Here is a 22828-nt window from a genome sequence, read left to right on the forward strand (position 1 = left end):
GCAGGAGTTACTCTGCCAGATCAATCACTCTCTCCAATTATATATAACCAGCCATTACATTTGCATGGTACCCAAGTGCTTTATGTACTATGGAATTTTTCTACATTTCTTAATGAAACCAGTATCCTAAGACTCATCAGCACAATCAAGATACTTTGCTATAACATAACCTCTGCATGTCTCTTGGTACATATGCACGTGTATGTCGTACAGATAGCTAGCAAACTTAAGGTGATGGGATATATATGTGCCCAAATTGGGCAGAAATGACAATGAGTTTACCAAAGGACTTGTAACAGTTTAAAACCCTACCAGAAGTTCCACACCCTAGCCAATTTTAGGTGTCCTCATCCTTCATCCAGGTAGGAGTACACTGGCACCTCCTTGTGGTTTTAATTTGCAACTTGTTTTTAAAACACTTTTTAATATGTTTATTGACAATATCACTGGACATTAGGTAACAAAAATTCTAACCAAAATGAGATACCAGAATATATTTCACGGACAATTAGGTCCACGGCGGATGATGCCATGTAGAGAACTCTGTAGAAATATTTGACTTACTCATTTTTACTGTTACATATGGAAAGGAAAAGGACAAAAATAAACAGATCAACAAGAAAGTCAGACTCCAGAGGAAAAAACCAATTTGTTTAAATACCTGAATTAGACATGTCATCTAGAATATCCCAAAATCCTCATGGAACCTACTTGAATATGAACTGAACCTAATGCCTTCCCAAAGTTACCATCCCTGTTTTGGCAGTCAGTAAAGTTTAATTTCAATGCAAAATCCTGTGCTAACTTACAGTTATTTCATTACCAAATATAGTAATACAAAAAGTATAGAAAATAACATAATAAAAAGTATATCCACCTTTGAATTTTGTCAAATCTTAACATTTTTGTCAGATATGCTTCAAAGTTTTGTGTGATGACTTATACTTTTGTTTTTGCTCTTATTTAAGTGAATGGAATATCACAGAGCTCGGGGACGCCTCACTGTGTACCCCTCCCCATTTTCATTCCCCCTTCTTACTCTGACATAGCCAGCATCCTGTTTTATTTTGCAGGTTCTAAACATTTTCAGTATTATAAACAGTGCTGTACATGACCATCAGTAAGCATGTTCTCTCTACATAAATGTGCAAGAGTCTTCCTAGACAACCTTGGAGTGAAATGCTGATTTGTGGAGTATATACAGCTTCAATTTTACCCATATCTCTTAAGACTAAACACACACACCTGTCTTACAACCCAAAAATTCTATGCGTAGGTATATGCCCAAAAAGATGAGTGCATATGTCCATCAAAATACATGTTCAAAAATGTGCACAGCGGCTTTAGCAAAAATAGCCCCAAAGCAGAAAAAAAACAAATATCCACCAAGAAGAGAATGAATAAACATACTGTAGCATAGTCATAAAATGGAATAGCACATAGCAATAGAAAAGAACTAATGATGGAGTTTAACATGAGTGAATTTCAGCAATACTATGTTGAGTGAAAAAAGACAAAATAAAAGGGAACACACTAATTTCATTTCCTAATACCCAGCGATGTATTTCTCACATACTTTTCCTGTGTACTTTTCATATTTTCTTTCATGAAGTATTTTTCCAAATTTATCCCCATTGTTTTAAATTATATTTTTATGTTAAACTAATTGTATTTTAAGAAAAATGCAGAGTGATCCCACATACTCTACTTATTTCCCCCTAGCAACAGCTGTAATTCAAGGAGAGGCAAAACTTTTCTATTAGGAGTGAAGTCAGAATAGTAGTTAACTCTGGCTGGTGTGAAGTATTGACAAGAATAAGGCAAAACTCTGGTTGGTGTGAGGTATTGACAAGAATAAGTCTTCTATTATGCTAGAAATGTTCAACAACTTGACGTGGGTGGTAATAACACTGGCATATACACATACATATATGCAGAAACTCATAAATTGTACCTTTAAAATTTGTGCACTTTCCATTGTATACTTTAATTTTAAAATGTTTTTAAAAAATCACATTTTTTAAATTCTTTATCAAAAGAAATACAATTTTTTTTAAACTATGTTGGTACAAATGTTTTCTCTCATGGTAGTTTACTAAATACAAGAATCAAAAAATTTCTATTTTATCCTCTTTCTACAGTGTCAAGATTCCTTAAACCTTGGTTGAATGATGGTCACACTATACAAAAGGCAAAAATAGTTTCAATGAAACAGTAGAGAAGAATAAAGATGACTTGAAAGCCCTATTGAAGACAAGAAGAAAAGAAAGTGTTTGTATCCAAGGAACACTGAAACCCTTAGCCCTGTCTCCCACCAAACCCCCATACTAGACTGGAAGAATCCTTTCTGAGAAACTGATCACCCCAAAACAAAAGGCCTACAGAGAGTAGGACGCCCAGAGAAATAGACTATGTAGAGCACATTATATTGATTAAGTCCTGCCCACACACAGAATTTCCAATCAACATTTTAGTGTGTGCTCCTAAATACAAACAAATAAGCAAGAATCACCACACATTTGAGGAAAGTCCCAATGCGGACTAAGACAGGAGCCAAAGGAAAAAATGAAACGGAGAAAATATGCTATATGCTTTAATAGCTTTAGAGGGGATTCTCGGTTCTGTTGAAGCATTGTGAGTTGCATTAGTGATTGGTACATGAATATAAAACAGGGCAATGATGTGCTAGAGAAAATTTAAAACATGTACAAGAAAGGAAATGCAATTATCACACACCCCATCTGAGCTAAGAATAAGTTAACAAAATCATAATAATGTAAAAGCTGAGTTAACCAAAAATGATAAGATGAAAGGAGGAAAAAGTCTACATATTGGAAAGGGATCTGGGAATTTCAGAGGAAACATGCAAGATGAGCAGGAAGGAGAGCTAATGACTTACATTTCAGCTCAGGAAGAGAACAGTTAATGTATCTAAATCTGAAAATTAAGAAATAGCAATATAGGTATGTTATTTATAAACCTGGACAGAGCTGAAAGCATTTGTCTTTGGGGAGTGTAAATCAGGGATGAGGCAGACATGGGGCCTTGCTATTTTGCATTAAAAGCTAGTACTTCTATGGAAGTTTTAAAACCATGTGCATGTGTTACTTGATACAAAGAAAACACCAAAGAGGAAGATAAAATCAGTTTGGGAATGGAACTCACCAACAGGACTGAACTGTAAACAGCTGACTTACATTACTTTTTAAAATATAAATAAGTTTTCAGTCTTCTCTTTATTCCCTATTCTTTCACTCATTTGATATAAAAAGGAGCAAACCTGCTCGACAATTTCTGCCACGACTAAAAAGTGGAAATGGAGAGGAAAAATGAACTCAGTGCCGTTAAGAACATTTCTATCAATCACTACAGAAGCCACTTTGAGTTCTTATAACAGCTCATAGTCCTTCGGGAAAAAAAAAGAAACCAAGCACCACTTCACAAATCTGAAGACAGACACACCGTCTCTAAGTCAGGTTCCTGCAGAAGCAACTACCAGAGGGAAGAGGAGGAAGGGCACTAAGGGCAGCAAACCTTACGGAGTGGCGTCTCTCTTCTACAGCTCGGAAACTCATCACAGTGAAGGCAACTTACCACTTCGTGAATGGACCTGTTGAAGCCATCATCTTCTGTGAGGATCAACAATATTATAAGAGCCATATACACGTGGTGTGAATTTCTTTCTTCCACATGATACAGAATCTCAAGAATTGGTAAAACCTAGCAAATAAAAATTTTAATTTACTATTTCACTTTATTATAAAACCAATGTTTTAAACCTCTGTGTTTTATTACGTACCCTTTGCTTTATTTAATTTCATAGTTGGATATTCCTTTAGAGGGAAAAAACCCCACACAAACCAGTCTGTGACTGAAAAGCACTTTCCATATGTATAGCTTAGGTACCAGCAGAGAAAATCATCCCCCTCGGTGAAGGTCTGCTGCCACGGTAAGGCTGGGTTTACAGAGACCATTTAGGCTCATGGTCAATACCTGACACTGAAGAGAGGCGAGTGGGCCTCCAGCCTGGCAGGAACCTACATGACGAAGCACTCTTAGAAACACTGTAATTACGTCAAACACCATTTGTTTAATAGCAAAGATTGTGGAATAAAACTACCGTTAACAACTACAAAATCAGCACAGTAAATTTCCGACCAGTAAATTATTTTTTAATCGTTGCCTCAACAAATCATAGAAGAAAGACAAGGACATGGAAGGACATCAGTTAAGACATATAGAAGTAACCTATGCAAGAAATTAAAAACAAAACAAATATACAAAGCCCACCGCACCCCTTCCCACAGAAAGAATCCCAAAATAAAATCTTTTAACTTTTCCCTGTTAAGTCATCATATAGACTGTTCTTCCGCACGATTTTATGTACCAAGATCCTTACCATAAACAAGCCTTCCTTTACAAGCTTTTACTCACATAATAAGCAGTACACTGTTACACTCAATTTTGCTATTTAAGCCAATGTTTTTTCCCACATCACATTTTTTTAGTGTCACTTTGACATGGAATATGCTCTTCAAATAAATTCTAATATTCCATGTTTACTCATTATTTTCATCTTTTTTTTTCATTATTTTCATCTTTAATGCTGAAAAAATGGCCACCAAATTCCTGGTGAATTCTGCTATCACCCTGTAAAAACTGATGCTGCAGGGACATTCCTGTTGCCACCAGCAAGCTGCTGGCTAGTTTAGAGATGTTCAGAGTTTTATTAATGCATGAATAGGCCAATGGATCTATATATTATATGTTTCAAACATAATATTAACATCTTACTGAAGTAGCTTACTTTTCATAGAAACATTTTTGTTTACACATTAGTTATAATGGAAATCAATGATTGCCCACAGGTGTTTTTATCTACGAGCAAAAATATGGAACTAGTTTCACTCATACAGTGAAGGATAAAGTGCATTTATGTAATGTCTGGCAGTGGTATCTTAAAATAACTGTAACACTCCAGGAATTGAATTCAGACAGCCTTAAAGTCTAAGCCTGTTGAAGGGACTGGACACTTGGGAAACTGAGTTGAAAAATCACCCTTCCTTCTAGCCACGCTCCTCAGGAATATGCTGCAACTGTGACAAGCTACTTGAACATGGTGGGCGGGCACTTAGCAGCAGAAAGGAATCAAGGGGGTATGAAAATCTTCCTGAGATTGGCAGCCAGTGCTTCTTGCAGGACTTGGTCCAGGCCGAATCACGGGCAGTGGTGGCTGTTAAGGACCAAAAGGACAGGGAAGCCTGTCATGCTGCTGTGTTCCCCCGCTCTGCTCTGTGACACCATCTCTACGCCCACTGTCTCCTACACTGTGAAACTCACACCTCTGCCTTTGGTGACATCTCCCCAAAATCTCTTGACCATCACCTCTGCAACCTGTCAAACACAAAGCCTCTTGGGAAAATAAAATACTCTTCAAAATATTATAAAATAAAGAAACCATGTTTAGTATGTTACTTACAAGATTTTCCATATCTGTGCGAGCCAACACGTATGTTCTAATATTACTATTCTGATGGAGCAATGTATATAAAAGGAGAGTTGCTTGATCAGATGTCTGTTGTTCACACAGGGCCATGTACAAACTGTTAAAGTTAATCTGGAAAGCATGTGGAATTGATGAGGGGAAAGGACTGGTATCTGGAATACAGAAAACAAAAATTTTAAAATATTGCATCAGTATTTTTTAGACTGTGCCTTATATAAATAATAAAAACACCGTTAATTAATACAGTTCAATTCTCATTAATTCTGTGAAAGTTGCTATGTTTCAGATTCAAAATTTCTATTTATACTGTAAATTTTACCTTAAAAAGAACTAAGCTACTATAAAACATGACTACAGTTTGATAACATGATATTTGTAATTGAAATCTGCTAAGAAAGCAGAACTGAAATGTTTTCATACACACACACACAAAAACCCCAAAAACAAAAGAAACAAGACCCCCAAGCTAACCTAAACTGGGACACTTCACTTCTCTGTACTATCTAAATCACCACATCTTTCCAATGATTATAGATATATGAGTAAAAACCGTGTAACAGTGACTTATTTTTTTTAAAAGCCAAATATAAAAAAACCTAAACTAAGTCATGACTTCATTACTACTTTTGCATTAATATAGCTGGATTAAATCACCAATAAAAATATGAGCTTAAATAAACACAGCTATGGGCCTAGGCAAAAGGCCTTCAAATACATACAATTTGACCATGACACTGAGATCTGTTTTGTCACCAAAACTAAATGACCACCAGTCCTGAATAAAACTATCCAGAGATAAACAAAATTCTCTTATAAGATAGAGGTAAAAAGAAAAAACTTCCTTGAAGCTAAGTTAATTTTTTTTTTCAAATGAATGATCATGGCTGAAGTAGTCACCAATGTCATTCGCTCATTTATGAAGAAAACGGCTAGGAATACAACATATAATTTATGTAGTTTTTTTTTCATCTTTTCTTTTCTTTCTTTCCTTTTATTTTTTTTTTGTGGGGCGGTATTTAACAACTATCAGAAAACTTCTATAACATTTTTGCTTAAAGGAGAACCTAAAACTAATTGACTACAATGGCTAAGAATTTTTTTTTTTAAGTAGAAACACTGGAATGATGAAAAGCATAAACAATCCATGTAGGGAACATTTTTGATATTCCAAAACTGACATAGCCCCTTTCCTAAAGTTTACTGGATTTGCTTAAAAATTGAAGCAAGCAAGGTTAGGAAGCCAAAAATAAGAGGTAAAGATAGGTCAACTGACATAGAGAAAATTAGTCTCGTCAGATAAAACACAGGAACATAGCAGCACAAAGAGCTGGTATTTCCATGTGTTCTGACAAGTAAGCACAAAGAATTTTTTTAAGAGACACAGAACCACTAGCAAAACAAAACAACACAAAACTTGAAAAAAACACTGCTTTAATATTTCCAGAAGCCATGCTCTTATGGAGAAATGTGTGCCAACAAAATCTTTGCTAGCACAGTTCCATGCCTCTCAGATGTTCCTTTCTGACCTTTACATTTGTGAAAAGAATGCATCTAAAAAATGTCTGCTACCTTACTACGAAGTGCCCTCACTTCTCCTTCCACGTTTAGAACACAGGTTACTTTTTTAATCCAACACTGTATTTTTGACACTTAGAAAAATAATTATTTTCTGAGACTGACTTCATCTTTTTGCAAGGGATGGCAAAAGGAAATGCTGGATGTATCTGGAGTAGGCAAATTTTACAGAATCTACAGAAGACTCAGTGGAGGAAGATTCTAGACACACTATACCTCTTCAGAATGGAAGAAGTACATATTCACCAACCTGCACTATACATGACTCCAAATGGAATTCGTATATATCCACAACATCTATACATGACTAGCTAGTAAGTGCTATGAAACGGTCGTTATACTGATGGCTTTATGTCTATTATCTCTTATTTGACCCATACAACAACCATGCCATTACTCTGACCATTTTACAAAGGATGAAACAGGCTTAGAGATTAAGTAACTGAGTAAAACACAGACCAGCTTCTGTTGTTTTCACTGCATTATACTATTTCTTACAATTGTAGCAATAATTTAGTGAGGCTGTCCTATGATAAATGCTCATTTAATTCTTACAAGAACCCTCTGAGGTAGAGGTTATAATCCTCGCTTCACAAATAAGGAAACTAGTATTTAAAGAATAAAATCTGGGATATGAACCCAGGTCAGTCTAACCCTGGAGTCAGTGTTCTGTATTACATATCCTCCCAAAACATGACCATCCCAAGAAGATCCAAACTTAGTATCATTTGGCCAGAGCAACACAGGTAACAACAGCAGATATCAAGTTCTGAGCTCCTGCTACACTGAGAAATCTGGGCTAGTCGTTTTAAAACCTTCCCTTGTTTGGGCTTATACAAATACTATTAGGTGACAGTATGTCCATTTTAACAGAAAAAGCCATCGAGGCTTACTGAGATGACACAAGCTGTGACAGGACTCACAGCTCTGAAGTGACAGAAGTACGGCATGAACTCAGGTCAGCTTGACTCCAAAACTTAACCCTTAAGCCACACTGTCACCAAGAAGAGTATAGGAATGAGAAGATAAAATACTATTAGATCCATGAGTTTTCATTTCTTATGTATCAAATTGTTTTAGAGACTCATATTCCCCTACAAATAATACTGTGAGAATTGGCAAAGCCACGGCTAACTGGCACGCTCATCCACTGTCTGCAAGAAACGTTTATTAGAACAGCTCGGGAAAGGAAGAAAGCAAAGAGCACCAGAAGCCTTAAAAATGTTCCTATCCAATAACCGCACTTCTTACCCATCTTAATTATATTAGTGTTGGATGTATCTGGAAAATCTAGGTACCATATTAATCTTGCTTTTAGAGTGTAACCTTTTGATAAGTGATCACTGTTTCCACATGGCACTATCTGCCCAGACTCTACTTCAGGGGCTGGCAAATTACAGCCCACAGGCGGCCCACCACCTGTTTTGGAAAGAAAGTTCTACTGGAACCGAGCCATGCTCGTTTGCTTATGCACTACCTATACTGCTTTTGTGCTACAGAGGCAGATAAGAGGTGGTGACAGAGACCACATGGCCCTGCAAAGCCACCTGCCCCTCTGCAGAAAAGTGTGCTGAATTCTGCTCTTATTTTTAGTTCTATAAAACTCTACCTGGAATATAGGCTTTAAATAGAAAATTTCAAACAACTTATCATTTTGAGTTTTCCAATTAATTCCTCTCCCTAATAGGTAGGGCAGGTGGATCCAAATTCAGCACATGCTGGCTTGGTTATCTCTGAAAGAACTGTAAACATAAACGTAAAATAAAGAACCAGAGCCCTCCTAAGACACACTTGATCTTCCTGAGAATAGGGACGTAAAATTTAAGTTTTACTCATCTTGAATCAATATGAAAATACACAATTTGACAGTCCCCTTCACAACTGAAAGAAAATAAACAATATGGAGTAAACATTACCCTCTTTCCTCATTAGAAAGAATATTCAGAGAAAAAAAAAGTACCACAAACCTTGCGTATTCTTAAAGGACATGATGGCCTGCCTGTAGGGGTTTGGGGCGTCTGCAGCATCGGTCAGGTTGGCCAGCACCAGCAGAAGCAGGAGACTCTGATTGGCCAGCGGGGAAGAAAGTTCTGGAGCGGCAGCCGCTTTGTTGCCCACGCCACCCAGTGTGAAGACAGTCCAGAGTCCAGCTTGAGAAGAAAACACACAGTTCAGATGTGCTGGGACTAGCAAGAGGAATCTATTTCGGTGCAAAATTCTACACTTTCTCATATTTTAAAGTTTGAAATAACACTCTCTTTTTCAATTATGCAAGTTAAACAAGTCCATAATTTGGAAATTCTCAGGCCCAAGACTATAAACTTTTTAAAGACTGTCCTTCCTTATTCCCACAATTCCACTTCCCATAAGTAATCAAAATAACATTAACTTTCTTATATATCTTTCCTGATTTTTCTTTACATATGAAAACACATACGTATTTATAAGAAAATTTCATGTACAACTGTATACCAATATATTTGAAAACCTAAGCAAAATATTAAAATATCCAGGAAAATGCAAAATATCAAAATTGGCCAAAGAAGATGAACTCCTGAGTGGATAAATAACCTCAGAAGAGTGGAAACAAGAGTCAAGGAGCTAACCTTAAAAACAAACCAAGTCCAGATTTTTTTTTTACAAATAAGTCTACCAAAGCCTCAAAGTACAGATAATTCTCATATCATACATGCAGTTCCAAAGTACAGAACCCAAATCCTACCTATAGGACTCATTTGACAAGGCCAGAAAAATTTCCTTGATATAGAAACTGAGTAAATAATGCATTTAAAACAAAAGAGAGAAATGAATAGAGATTCTGAGATAACCTAAATCAAACAGAAGCAGGTGAACTCCTGTAGAAAACTTTGTTATAAGAATAAATGAATCATGATCAAGAAGGTTTTGTCTCTGAAATGCAAGAATCGTTCACCATTTAAAAAAAAAACCTATTATTTCTCTTCATTTAAAAAATATAGAAGAAAACAAAATGTGGTCACTTCAATATATGCCAATTTTTTAAAAAATTAAACTTAAAACCTATTCTTAATTAAAAGAAGAAAAAATCTTACAAACTAGAAATGGAAAGAAACCTCTTAGGCTTCTAAAGTCTATCTAATAAGAAATCCACAATGGTCAAACATTGGAAGGACTCCCATTAATCAGCACTGTACTATGGGAGCTCCAAACAGAAGCATTAAGGCAAGGGGAAAAAAAAAAGATCAAAAAAATTTGTTACTTGCAAGTAATACTGCAAACTGTCCAATACAGTAGCCGCTAGCCACTGTGGATACTGAGCACTTGAAATGTAGCTAGTCCAAAGTGCACTGTGCTCCAAGTATAAAATACACAGTGAATTCTGAAGACTTAATAGAAAAAAAGTTAAAATCTCTCACTATTTTTTAATATCAATTACATGTTGAAATTATGACATTTTGGATACACTGCATTAAAGTGTATTATTAAAATAAATTTCACCTGTTTCCTTTTACTTTTTAAATATGACTACCAGAAAATTTTAAATTATATATGTGGTTTGCACCTATGACTCCCATTATAGTTCTACTGGACAGAGCTACTCAAGAACATGAAGAGAATCAACTGACATACTCTAAGAACTAATAGATTTTGTTACAATTCTACAGCTAAAAAAACAACATATAAAAAATCAAAACCCTGTCTATATGTAAGCAATAATATTAGAAAGTCCGATCACAAGAGCAACAAATCCAGTAAAATATTCAGGAAGAAACACAGAAGAAAGGTGTAAGACGTTTAGGCAGACAACCATAGAACTTGAGACTGAAGGTCATATGAGATCTGAATTAATAAAAAGGTACAACAAATTTCAGGACAAAAAGACTCAATACCACAAAACTGCCTCTAAGTTAATCTAAAACTCAGTGTAATCACTACCAAAATACCAAGAAGAATTTATGTAATATTTTGTAATACAGTGAAATAAATTGTTGTTGGCTATAAAAATACGTAAGAAAAAACTTTTGAGGACTTATCTGAGGAGAAATGCTCCCAATCAAACAGCAAAATTTTTATAAAGCTATAGTCATTGAAAATTGTGATACGGAAGCAGACTAGACCAATAGTTCAATGGGACAGAAATGACTTCAGAAACAAACCCACAGGAGTTTGAGAACTGATCTTATGATATGGATAGTATTACACATCAGTGAGAAAAAAATTCTATAAATGTCTTTGGGACAATAAAATTTAATCATTTCCCAGAATTTAATTACCGAAGTGTACGTATGAATCTTGAATTGAGAAAAAATTATGCGAGAAAAAAATTCAAGAAGATGTAAAGAATAATAATGAGTACTTAAAATTTAAATACTTTGATGTGGTGAAATATATCATTAACAAGACAAGTGAGAAAGGAGGGAAGAAATTTGCAACACATAAACCAGAAAGGCTATTTTTTTCAAAAGACCTCCTGCAAATCGGGAGGAGAAAGAAAGCTAATACCCAAAATAAACATGGACAACAGAATCCAAAGCAATAAAGATGAAATCAATTAATATGATAATGAGATCATCCTTGAGAACAGAAATATGTTAAGATACATAATACCTCGTATTGGTATAGAAAATTACTAACAATACCGAGATCAAAGTGTTACCAGAGTTTGGGAAGATATTTGGCAGTTCTCACTGAAATTAAGAATGCACATTCCCATCATTATAGCATTTTTTTTCTAATACTAGAAGATACTTGAACAGTTATACAGAGATGCATATATAGGAATTTTTATTGTAATATTACATATGATTATTAGATAATAAAAACAAAGCAGATGCTCACCAGCAGCAAAACGTTACATAAGCTACAGTTAATCTATACTCTGGAATACAATATAAAGAGGCAGGTATCGGTTTATTAACAAGGAAGTCTCTCTAAGGTATACTGCTAAGTAAAAAAAGCAAGTTGCATAAAAATGGACGTAAGAATTTAAAAAACCAAAGCCATACATGTATGTGTATGTGTGGGTTTTTGTATATAAATATATTAAAAAAAAAAAAAAACAGGAAGGACAAAGTACACATCATATTGGTAACAGAAATTACCTCTGGTGTGGGATTCATGGAGAACTTTTGCTTTTTTGTATAGTTAAATTATTTGCTAGAAATACACTCATTTATTTCATTAAAAATAAATGTAAAATAATAAAATTAAAATAATAGAACAAAAGGGGAGGGTATAGCTCAAGTGGTAGAGCACATGCTTAGCATGCAAAAGGTCCTGGGTTCAATCCCCAGTACCTCCTCCAAAAAATAAATAAACCTAATTACCTCCCCCACCAAAGTAAATAAATAAATAAAATAATAAAAATAACAGAGCAAAACAGACCCCATCAGTATAAAATTATGTAGGATACTGAAAAAACCTCACCAGTATATGAACTAAAAAAGCAAATCATAAAACAGTATATATACACAAAAATGCCCCATTTGGTTTTTTAACAATTGTAAATACACCTACCTATGCATATTAATGCACTACATGTACCTGGAGGTGCACTGCTGACATTGGTTACCTCTGATTGTGGAGAACAGGAGGGGTAAAGGTGGCTTAAAGGAGTCTCCCCGTTGTGTTCAGGGTTTACTGTTTGACTCTTTTACAACATAGATATATTCAAGTATAACTTAAGCAATTAAACAACAGTAAGGAAGGAAGTGAGGGAAGGAAGAAAATTCCTGGTCACCAACCCCAGAAAGTGTGATGTGATACACATTCGGGCTAGGGACACAGCCAAATTACTTTTATTTTTAGAAAGCACCTCCTAGTCATCCTGGATAGTTAACTACCAATGTGTTAACACTGGGTAGATCTGAGACAGTGGCCCTGGGTATGATCTTTCCATCTCTGCACACATCTAATTTTTTCATTATCAATTACAATAGGCAGATGCCATTTTCACAAGAACATCTTTGTTAAGGAAATTAAATGTTTTTGTAAAGAAATTTAAAATGGACAGCAAAATAGGCAAAACTGATTAATTTTTATTTTGTCTGCACTAATATAGGCAGATACTTTTTATTTCTTCTTTATACTACGAACAGTTCAGTGGGAACGTGTTCACTTCTAGTATTTCGCCCATTTTTTACTGAACACACGATATAAAATTATGTCACAGACATCCTATCTATATACCATTTCTTACATAATTGTAATCCTCAAACTTTTTCTGTGACTTATTGGAATGATTTTATTATTAACTCTTAAGAAGCTGTTATTTGAAATGAGTCATGCGTATGAAACATACATTGTGCAGAATACAGTCATTAACTATATAATATCTTTGTATGGTGACCAAGATCATAACTGGACTTACTGTGCCAATCATTTTGAAATGTATAGAAATATTAAATCACTACATGTTGTGTAACAGGAACTAACATAGTGTTGTAGGTCAATTATACATCAAACACAAATAAACAAGAAAACTCACAGAAAAACAGATCAGATTTATGGTTCCCCGAGGCAGGATGGTGATGGAGGGAAGGGCACAGGGAATTGGATGAAGGCAGCCGAAAGGTACAAACTTCCAGTTATAAGATAACTAAGTACAAGATGATAAATATAATTAAAACTACTATATGTTATATGTGAATTGTTAAGAGTATAACCTAAGAGTTCTCATCACAAGGAAAACCTTTTTTTTTCTATTTCCTTAATTTTGTACCTGTATGGGATGATGGATGTTCACTAAACTTATTGTGGTAATCATTTCATGATGTAGGTAAGTCAACCATTATGCTGTACACCTTAAACTCCAACAGTGCTGTATGTCAATTATAAATCAATAAACCTGGAAGAAAAAAGAAGCTGTTTGGAAGCGGGGATAAATAGCCCTCCTGCTCAAGTTTCAGAGGTCCCTAGAGGAGTATACAGGAAAACATCAAAGCACACCGCATATCTGGTCTAAACCTTCAGTGTAGGTACAAGCAAACGTGAGACCCAGCACAAGAAATTGGCAGGAAGGATTTTTTTTTATAATGTAGGAAAGATTTTAAGATAATTGAGGAAGATAGGAAAAATCTGGATACATAGATAAAATTGATCACCTAATAAGTGATCACTACACATCACAAATTTATTCAAAACAGTGTTCATGATATAGCTGGGAAACTTGAGACATTTAATAAGAAAATCAAAATTATATAAGAAAATACAACCAGTAGCCAAGTACTATGTGCTTTGGGATTGATTTATTGTTTATCTTAACATTTTTAAACATTTCCAGTCACTTCCTTCCACACACAGTATGCTGATAACTGCCTACCCCTATATCTACCACTGTGTGTTCTAGGACCGCAAGCAAAGAAAAACACAATTAGAAAGTTCAATCTGCAACAAAAATAATCAGAAAATGCTCTCCGAGGTAAAATGTAAGTGTTTTTGTTGGATTTTCCTTACAGCTAGCTGCACATCTTCACTACTAGAAGAAATAAGAGTTGACTGTCACTGGACAAATTTCCCAAACAAAATTTTGATTCTCTTTTAACAGAACTTCAACTTCCTCTTTTTTTTTTTTTTTCACTCCCCCGTCAAGTTTTTCCAAGAGGGCGGCAAAGCTGCTTCTAATGTCAGACAAATGAACATTTTATTGAGAGGCGATCCCACCCCACTCCCACTCGACACACAGCTCTCCTTCCTTTCTCTGGTAAGTATCGCTGCCATGTGGCCTGTCCTTATAGGGAGAAGCAGGGCAGCCTGCCACTGCCTACATTGCAGTTTAAACTGGCCCATGATATTGGACCAGAATTCTTCCAAAAGTTCATTTCTTTTTGCTGATCCAAGCCTCTGATCTATGACCCAAGAATCTTAGTGGAACTGCATTTTCCTGTTGGCAAAAAAAAGTTCCTCTCCACCAGAAAAATAAGGGAAAGTTACAGTATATTTCCTTCTGTTCTAAAAACCAAATTAAGGATGGTCTTCAAAGTTTCTCAATTGTATCCCTCAGGTCCTCCAAGTAAAGGTTTAAAATTAAATTCATCTAACTAAAACTAAAAAAGTACTGAAATTAACTTAAAGAACAAATCTAGTGTTGACGATTCAACTTTGTTAAAGTACTGAATCAAGATCATTTATCTTTAATGATTAAAATGTGAGAAAAATATAAAGTAGGACAAACTGAAACATTAATAAAACAAAAAAAACCTCTCATTTAAAAATATTTGAACTCAAAAGTAAACATTAAGACAATGAAATTCAGGTAAATTACTGCTTTTTAAAAATACTACTAAACACGCCACTTGTCAAACTATAATTGATTTCTTACATATAAAAAATATATTATAAAACACTAGTCAAGCAGAATTGTACAAAAATATATGATAGTGCACTACACTGTCATCCATAGTTATAAAAATCTGCTAAAAAGGTCTTACTAGTATATTTTGAACCTGTAATATTATAACAAAACAGATATCATGAAGGGATTAAGGAGAAAGCAGGTCAGCTATTACAAATACTTAGAAAATTCTGCTAGAGACAACACAGATACAATCAGTCAATAAATAGGCAGTGAGTGCCTAATTAGGGCTAGGATATACATGCCAGGTAGCAAAAATACAAAGAAGGAAAAATCATACTTTGTTTTTTGAGGAGGTTAGCAGAAAGGGGAAACAAATATTCAAACCAATTTTAACTGCCATAAAAGTCCAACAAACATACCTAACTCTTAAAACAATAATGCTTTCCCTATATAAATGTAGTGAAATAAGGGAAGACAGTTTCACCAATAAAGCTACCGAACATCCATTCCAGGGTAAACACTGGGGAGAGCAACTGCCTGACCCCAATATCATGTTCTCCTTCTTCCTTTTGATTAATAAAATGCCCTGGGATTTAGCTGGGCAAAACTACATTTCCCAATCTTTCCTGCAGCAAACTATGGCCATATGACTAAATTCCAGCCAATGGGATGTGACCGGGAGCAGCACATGCAAGTTTTAGGTTATATCATTAAAAAGGAAACTGTTTTCTCTTTGAATCCTCACCATTCCCATGGCCTAGGTATGATGGTGGGCAGACAGATTTGACTTTGTGCATGAAGATACTACAAAGAGAATGGTAAAACAAAACAGAAGGAACTCTGGGTGACCGGAGGAAGCAAATCTGCCTACACCCCTGGACTAGCTTAGACTCTTATGTGACAGAAATGTAAACTATTAAAAAGCCAAACCAATACCCTAATGCAATTATGTATTATAAAGTTCCAGAATATTATTGCTTGGTTAGAGACTTTTTTTAAAAAAAAACAATAGTTTTAAAAAATTCTTTGCACATCAAAAAAATTTTAACTTTTTACGATAATTATTGATTCATATGCTCTTGTAAAAAAATGTACTCTTATCCAATTTCCTCTAATGATAACATCTTACAAAACCATAGTACTATATCACAACCAGGATATTGACACTGATACCATCAAAATACAGAACAATTCCATTACCAGTTAGGAACATCTGTATGGGAAAAATATTTGATGATCACTTAACTTCTTTGAAGTTGACTTCTTTTAAGGGTCACATACCAGCCACAGAGGAAACCCACTATCCCCAACTATGTACTGGCTGCCTGGGCACTTACGTATATTCAATTCATCATTTAGCAAGGTACTGCTACAGATTAGGCAAAGTGCAAGAAACTGATCTAGGCACTTAGAAACCCAAAGACCATGAGGCCCTGTCCATAGAGTTTACAGTTTAAAAGACAAATGGACATGAAACAGAGAAGCAAATAAATAAACTGCAATGAATTAGCAGAGGAGAAAAAGAACATCACCTAAATGTCAGGGCAATCCTTGAAGAAAAAATAGTTCAGAAATCAATGAACAGAACTGACCATTGGTTTATATGCTTTTTACAAGTTTACAATTCAACCAAAGAAGACATTCTACTTCCTCCCATTTTTAAAAACTTTTCTTTTATTTCTTTTTTCTATTTTCTTTCTTGCTTATACTCAGCTGTTCTAATATATGAAGCGAAAAAAAAAAAGAAACTGCTCTCACAGCACTTTGATTACAGCTCTCTCCAGCACTGTATTTACCATAGTCTGACTTTGATTATACTTATGTATGTAACATACGCACAAATCTTCCTGTGGATTCCTTGATGGAAAAGAGCTACGTCTTTTTCATGTTTTGTATTCCTTAGAGGGCTCCAACTTACAAACTTAATTTGTTCCTTTACTTCAACTTCACTTTACTTTCTCACTTCAGTTACTCACCAAAGGATAAGGCAAAGTGCAAGAAACTGGATTAAAAGTGTACAATACAGATTTTATACTCGGTATTTTAAAAGGATATAAATAATATAGATTTTATACTTGTTATTTAAAGGCAAAGCATGCTATTTTTAAAGTTCTAAACACAGGTGTCAAAACTTGGCTTTCTTCCTATATTTTAAATTATAATATTTTAATGCTGATGAGGGTACAAGGAGGCAGGTATCTTCAGACACCTGTGGTAGGGCTGTATATGGGTACCATCTTTATGAAGGACAATCAAGCAATGTGCATTACAAGCATTAACAATATGCAAATTATCTGGCCTAGCAAATCCAATCTACAATTTATTCTAAAGAATGAACACAAAGATGAAATTAAAGAGCTAACCATCTTAAAACTCAGTGAAACCTAAGCATCAAGTAAGAGGAAACTGACTGAATTAACTGTGACATATTCATCAACAAAACAGAAAATCAAGCCCATGGTTAGAAATCCAGGCATCTCACCCAGAATGTCAACAAGGTTAACATTTTCCCAGTAGAATGTCACCTAGTTTTTAATATCTAAACTCCCTAGAATATATCACTCAGTTTAATCTTTTTCAACTAATGTTTATAAAATAATCTTTTATATTTATATCTCCAAAACTCAAAACACTTTAAGCAAAATAATGTATTGGGGGAGAGGGGAGATCAAATTTCATTACAAAGATCATTGGTATGCCAGAACTGAGGAGCTATATTCAATATCTTGTAACAAACTATAATGAAAAAGAGTATGTATAACTGAATCACTTTGCTGTACACTAGAAACTAACACAACATTGTAAATTATACTTCAAGTAAAAAAAAGTAGATGAACGCCTTAGAAATTGCCAATAACTAAGAAGACTTCTTAGTGTCATGCCCTGTGTGTGCCATTCTCCACCACCTGGCACACATACTAAACGTGTTTCCATAAGACCTTTCACATTGAGCCCATGATTTTGCCAAAGGTTATACAATAAGAGGCAAAAGTTGAAAACGTTTTAAAGAGTGAGGGAAAATGACTAAATGGAAGAGAATAGATTACTATTTACAAAACAACCCTTTGTTAATCATCATGTTGATCAGGAAGCCATGTTTTAAGTGTTTTATATAAAAACACACTAGTTTGTTAAATATAGGCATTTACTGTGCTTTAGAACACTGGTTAAATGTTTTGGGTTATTATATACAATTTAAAAATTTTTAAATGGTAAATAGGTTCCAGATCGGTATTTTTAGCAGAATGTCTGATTTCCATGAATAGATACTGATATTAAGTGGTAGACGTCTGCATTGTGCAACTGTTTTGGAGAGCCAGTAGTTAGGGTTTGACTACAAAGGAACATGAGGGGACTTTTTAAGGTGATGGAAATGTTCAAAATCTTGGTTACATTGGTTATTACACGACATGATTGTACATACTTATTAAAACCAATAGAAAGTTAAAAAAAAACAAACAAGGTATATTTTACTGTATATAAATTATATCTCAATAAACATGACTTTATCCTTTCCCTCTCCAAAAACATGTTGGCATGGATGTGGAGCAAGTGGAACTCTCATATACTCCACACTGAGAGTATAAATTGGTGAAAATCATTTGGAAAATGTTTAATTTTAACCACTATAATTGAATGATGCACAACTAGGCCCTGGCAATTCCCCTAATTATTATGCCCAACAAAATGCTTACATATGGACAAAGACATGTACAAAAATGTACACAGCAGCACTATTTTAACAGCCAAAAGTTGGAAATAATCAAATACACATTGCTGTATAAAGGATAGATAAAGTGTGGCCTAGTTTTAAGATGAAATAATATATAATAATAAAAATGAACAAACTATGCTTCATGCAAAAATATGAGTGAGTTTTACAAATAAAAGAAGGAAAACACAAAAGAATACTTAGCATATGATTCCATCTATATAAATTTCAAAACTGGAGTGGTTTCCTCTGCAGTTGGGAGAGGAGAGTAATTAGGAGAGTGTGAGAGAGGTTTCTGGGGTGCTGGAGTTACTGGATCTGACTCGTAATTACATGTATGTTCATTCACTTTATGATAATGAACTGAGCTCCACACTAATTGTACACTTCTCTGTCTGTTTTAAATTACAAGGTTTACCACTAAGAAAAAACAGTATGCACCCCTTTTTGTAAGATGAGGGTAAGTACATACTATGGTACTCAGAGCGGTTATCTCTGATTACCGGAACTAAAGGTGATTTGTTTTTCTCATTAGAATGCTCTGATTTCTAAAATGATAATGTAAGAGAAACCATAAAATTTGAAAAAAATTTACATGATATCTTTAGAACAGTATTTCTTAAAAGAAATATATTAAAATATCAGCCTATTAAGGAAAATATACCCTAGTTGATATTATATCTTTATTAAAAGGCACAGTCCTCAAGTACCTCTCTATGTAACCAAAGTATATGTTAAGAAAACATTTTTTAGCAATTATTTTTCCCATTTTAAAATGAATGTAAAACAGCAACAAACACAATCTTGAATCACAGCCAGTCGTACTAGTGCTAGAAAAGGGGAGGGGTGGGAAGGTCACTAATATTTTCACTTTTTTACATGTGTTTACATTTAAAGCACTCAAGATATCTGGTGACTGCTAGTTCCTAAAACAGCTCTGCGTCAAATTCAATTTTCATAACATAAAACAACATGATATTACTACCCCCAGCCTGTCTCCCAAAAGGAATGCTTTGACCATCTCAAAAAAGAAAAAAACACACCATAAAAGAACAGAAGAAAATGTTTTAAAAACTCATAGCACAGTAAAACATTTTATCCACCTTTGTAGTCTGAAATCTGTCAGAATCTCTGATTTATAATCCAGCATAATATAAGCCATATGAAACTTTAAAAATTCTTATTCCTTTAATTTTAAGGATAAAAAAATAGAACTATTAAGGAAAAACTGAAAAAAAAATCCACTGAAGTAATTCAATATTTATGAAGATGGCACCTGTTTTCAAAAAGGAAAAGCAATGAAAAGTAACAGCATTCATTTGTCTATGTAAAACTCTAGAATCACACATTCCTAAAATAAACATTTGTGAGAACCTAAGATAAGCCAGGTACTACATTAAAGTGAAAAGTATAAAGGGAAACAAAATGAGTAAGAGACCTAGTATCCTCTGAAATAAATCCAATCTCACACCCACAAGAAAAGGCATCAGATAAGTTAACTGCAATCCATGCAGTAAGAAAGGGGTACTGTCCCTTTGTACTCAGAGGACAGACGGCCCTTTCCTTGAACAAGCCCATAACTGGCTCCCCAGAAACTTCATTCCATCTGTCCCAAGGCTGACTCCTAAAGCAGTGTTTCCAAAAATGTGCACGGACCACTGATGAAGTGGGAGATAGTTAAGCATGGCACTTTTTAAAAATCTTCAAGAGTTATGTATACTAGAAGTAGATGTAACTAGGATGTCAATCTCACGACTTTCAAGGACTTCACCATGTAATATAAGGATACAGTAAATAAAATGCTTACATTTTTGAAAAAAGTGAAGTAAGTAAACTGGAATTCAAGCTGTACTCAGATAAGACAAAAGTCACGGTGCTTGCACAGATGTGGGCAAAGTTGGGGAAATATTCCTACAGGAAAACAAGACAAGTCCTCACATCACAGCTCTGAGCATCTGGCAGTGTACACATCCACAGGGATGCCCCTCTTCAAATCAAAAAAGCCCTGTTCCCACAACATTTTCCCGTGATATGTGGTCTCTAACCCCGCAACACCCTGGCCACTCTTCCATCTGCTGGCAATGAGGCATCCTCAACAAAACATAAAATTTAGGTACGTATGTTAATGACAGAAGAGAAATGTAAGTACCTTTCAACAAGCTTTAACCAAATACAACCATTCACTCCTCCTTCAGCTGAGGAAATTCAAAAATGCAGTATGTCACCCCTGTGAAAATTACAGGGCCTTGTTAGCTCTAGAATTTTTCTGGTTACTACAAACCTCTTCTGCCTCCTACACGTGGCTATATGACTGCATACCCCTGCCTTGCACGACTGTCTTCCCTGCTAGACTGGATTTCTTGAGGTGAGGGTCTTCCCTTCTTCACCATGGTTTGATTCTTTTGTACCTCGATGATGTAATTTTTGTATTACACTAAATAGGAAAATGAGTAATTTTTCATTCTGCATTTCTGCAGACTGAATATTTTTACTTTTTATGTAAAAAGATTCATATGAAATTGTTAACTTTCTCCAAATAAAAATCAGGATTAAAGACTGAATTCCGAAAGAGATTTTGTCAAAACCTTCTACATTAATACTACTCAAAAACATAAATACTCAAAACCATAAATAATAAATGTATTAACTTAAACAATATCAAACCAAAAAGAATCAATTTGGAATCTACAATAAGTTTTGAACAGTAAAATCTTAGACTGAGTGCTTCCATTAGCATTCGACTTCCACTTGTGTGAGTAAATATAAAGCAAATGACTGTATAAAGTATGTAGCACAGATTTATTCCCATGTTCAGTAATAGTCGTTTTTTCCCTATAGGTCTCCAGCTGTTACTTTTCTGGGAATTAAAAGCTGAGAATCTGTGAGTAACTACTCTTTCGTCGAAAGTGACATTCAAGGAAAGATGGGAATTATTTCTTCCAAAACTCTGACCATTTTAGTTTTAAAATGAATTTTTGAATGCCTTAAAGGCAGCGATAGCAACACCATCTACCATTAAGGACACAAAGAGTAAGACAGGGGCTCGGGGGCACTAGGAAACTAGAATCTAAGAAATGAGAGGACATCTGAAAATATTTGGAAAAGAGGATTCCAAATTAGTGAGCCCAGAAAGTTCCCAAGACATAAACGAACAGCAAATGAAAGTTTTGGGTACTAAATATGGGATGTGCACACAAGAATGAACACTGTAGATCAAATGGTCGGAAAGTACTCATGAGATTGAAGAACTATTCCCAGAGCACCAATACAATCCAACAAGCAGTTAACAGACACACACTAATACTAGTAGTCTCCAAAGTGGGGGAAGAAAGAAAACATTAGAACTTTGTGTTTCTTCTAAGAAATATGAAGACACTAAGCCTTAGCAGTCAGTATGCATTATCCAGACTGGCACTGGTGCCCACACTCAGGCCACCTGCTGGGAAGTCACGTGCCATGCCAGGTACCCTGAACGAAGAGTGTGGGTCCTGTCCACAACACGGTGACAGAGGCACTGGCTCCTTCCTTCTTTTGCAGCATAATAAGACAGACAGTGGTTTGGTGTGCTTAACTGTATTATCTAGGTTTAACTAAACTGAGTCTCATAAAAATCTACTTTAAAAATAATGGAACCACAAAACTGTTTTAAACTTTCTGGAAAAGAAATCACAGATAGAAAAAAAAATCTGTGTTAAAGATTCAAGTACAAGCAAACAGTAGAACCAACCCCTCTAATCTCTATGTCAACTCAGTCATTTTT

General features: G+C 34.9%; 1 protein-coding gene across 6 annotated transcripts in view; it reads right to left on the reverse strand.

The window, feature by feature from the left end:
- Window positions 1-22828, reverse strand: part of DYM (dymeclin) — a 317249-nt gene that overhangs the window by 198415 nt on the left and 96006 nt on the right. For all 6 annotated transcript variants that reach the window (XM_072952333.1, XM_072952335.1, XM_072952338.1 and 3 more), the window contains 3 exons: window positions 9049-9231; window positions 5480-5658; window positions 3595-3720 (listed from right to left, as the gene is read on the reverse strand). In XM_072952333.1, coding sequence (XP_072808434.1) covers window positions 3595-3720; window positions 5480-5658; window positions 9049-9231 — 488 coding nt within the window. The remainder of the gene's footprint in view (window positions 1-3594; window positions 3721-5479; window positions 5659-9048; window positions 9232-22828) is intronic.

This window comes from Vicugna pacos, chromosome 30, assembly GCF_048564905.1.
Source record: "Vicugna pacos chromosome 30, VicPac4, whole genome shotgun sequence".
Lineage (NCBI taxonomy): Eukaryota > Metazoa > Chordata > Mammalia > Artiodactyla > Camelidae > Vicugna > Vicugna pacos.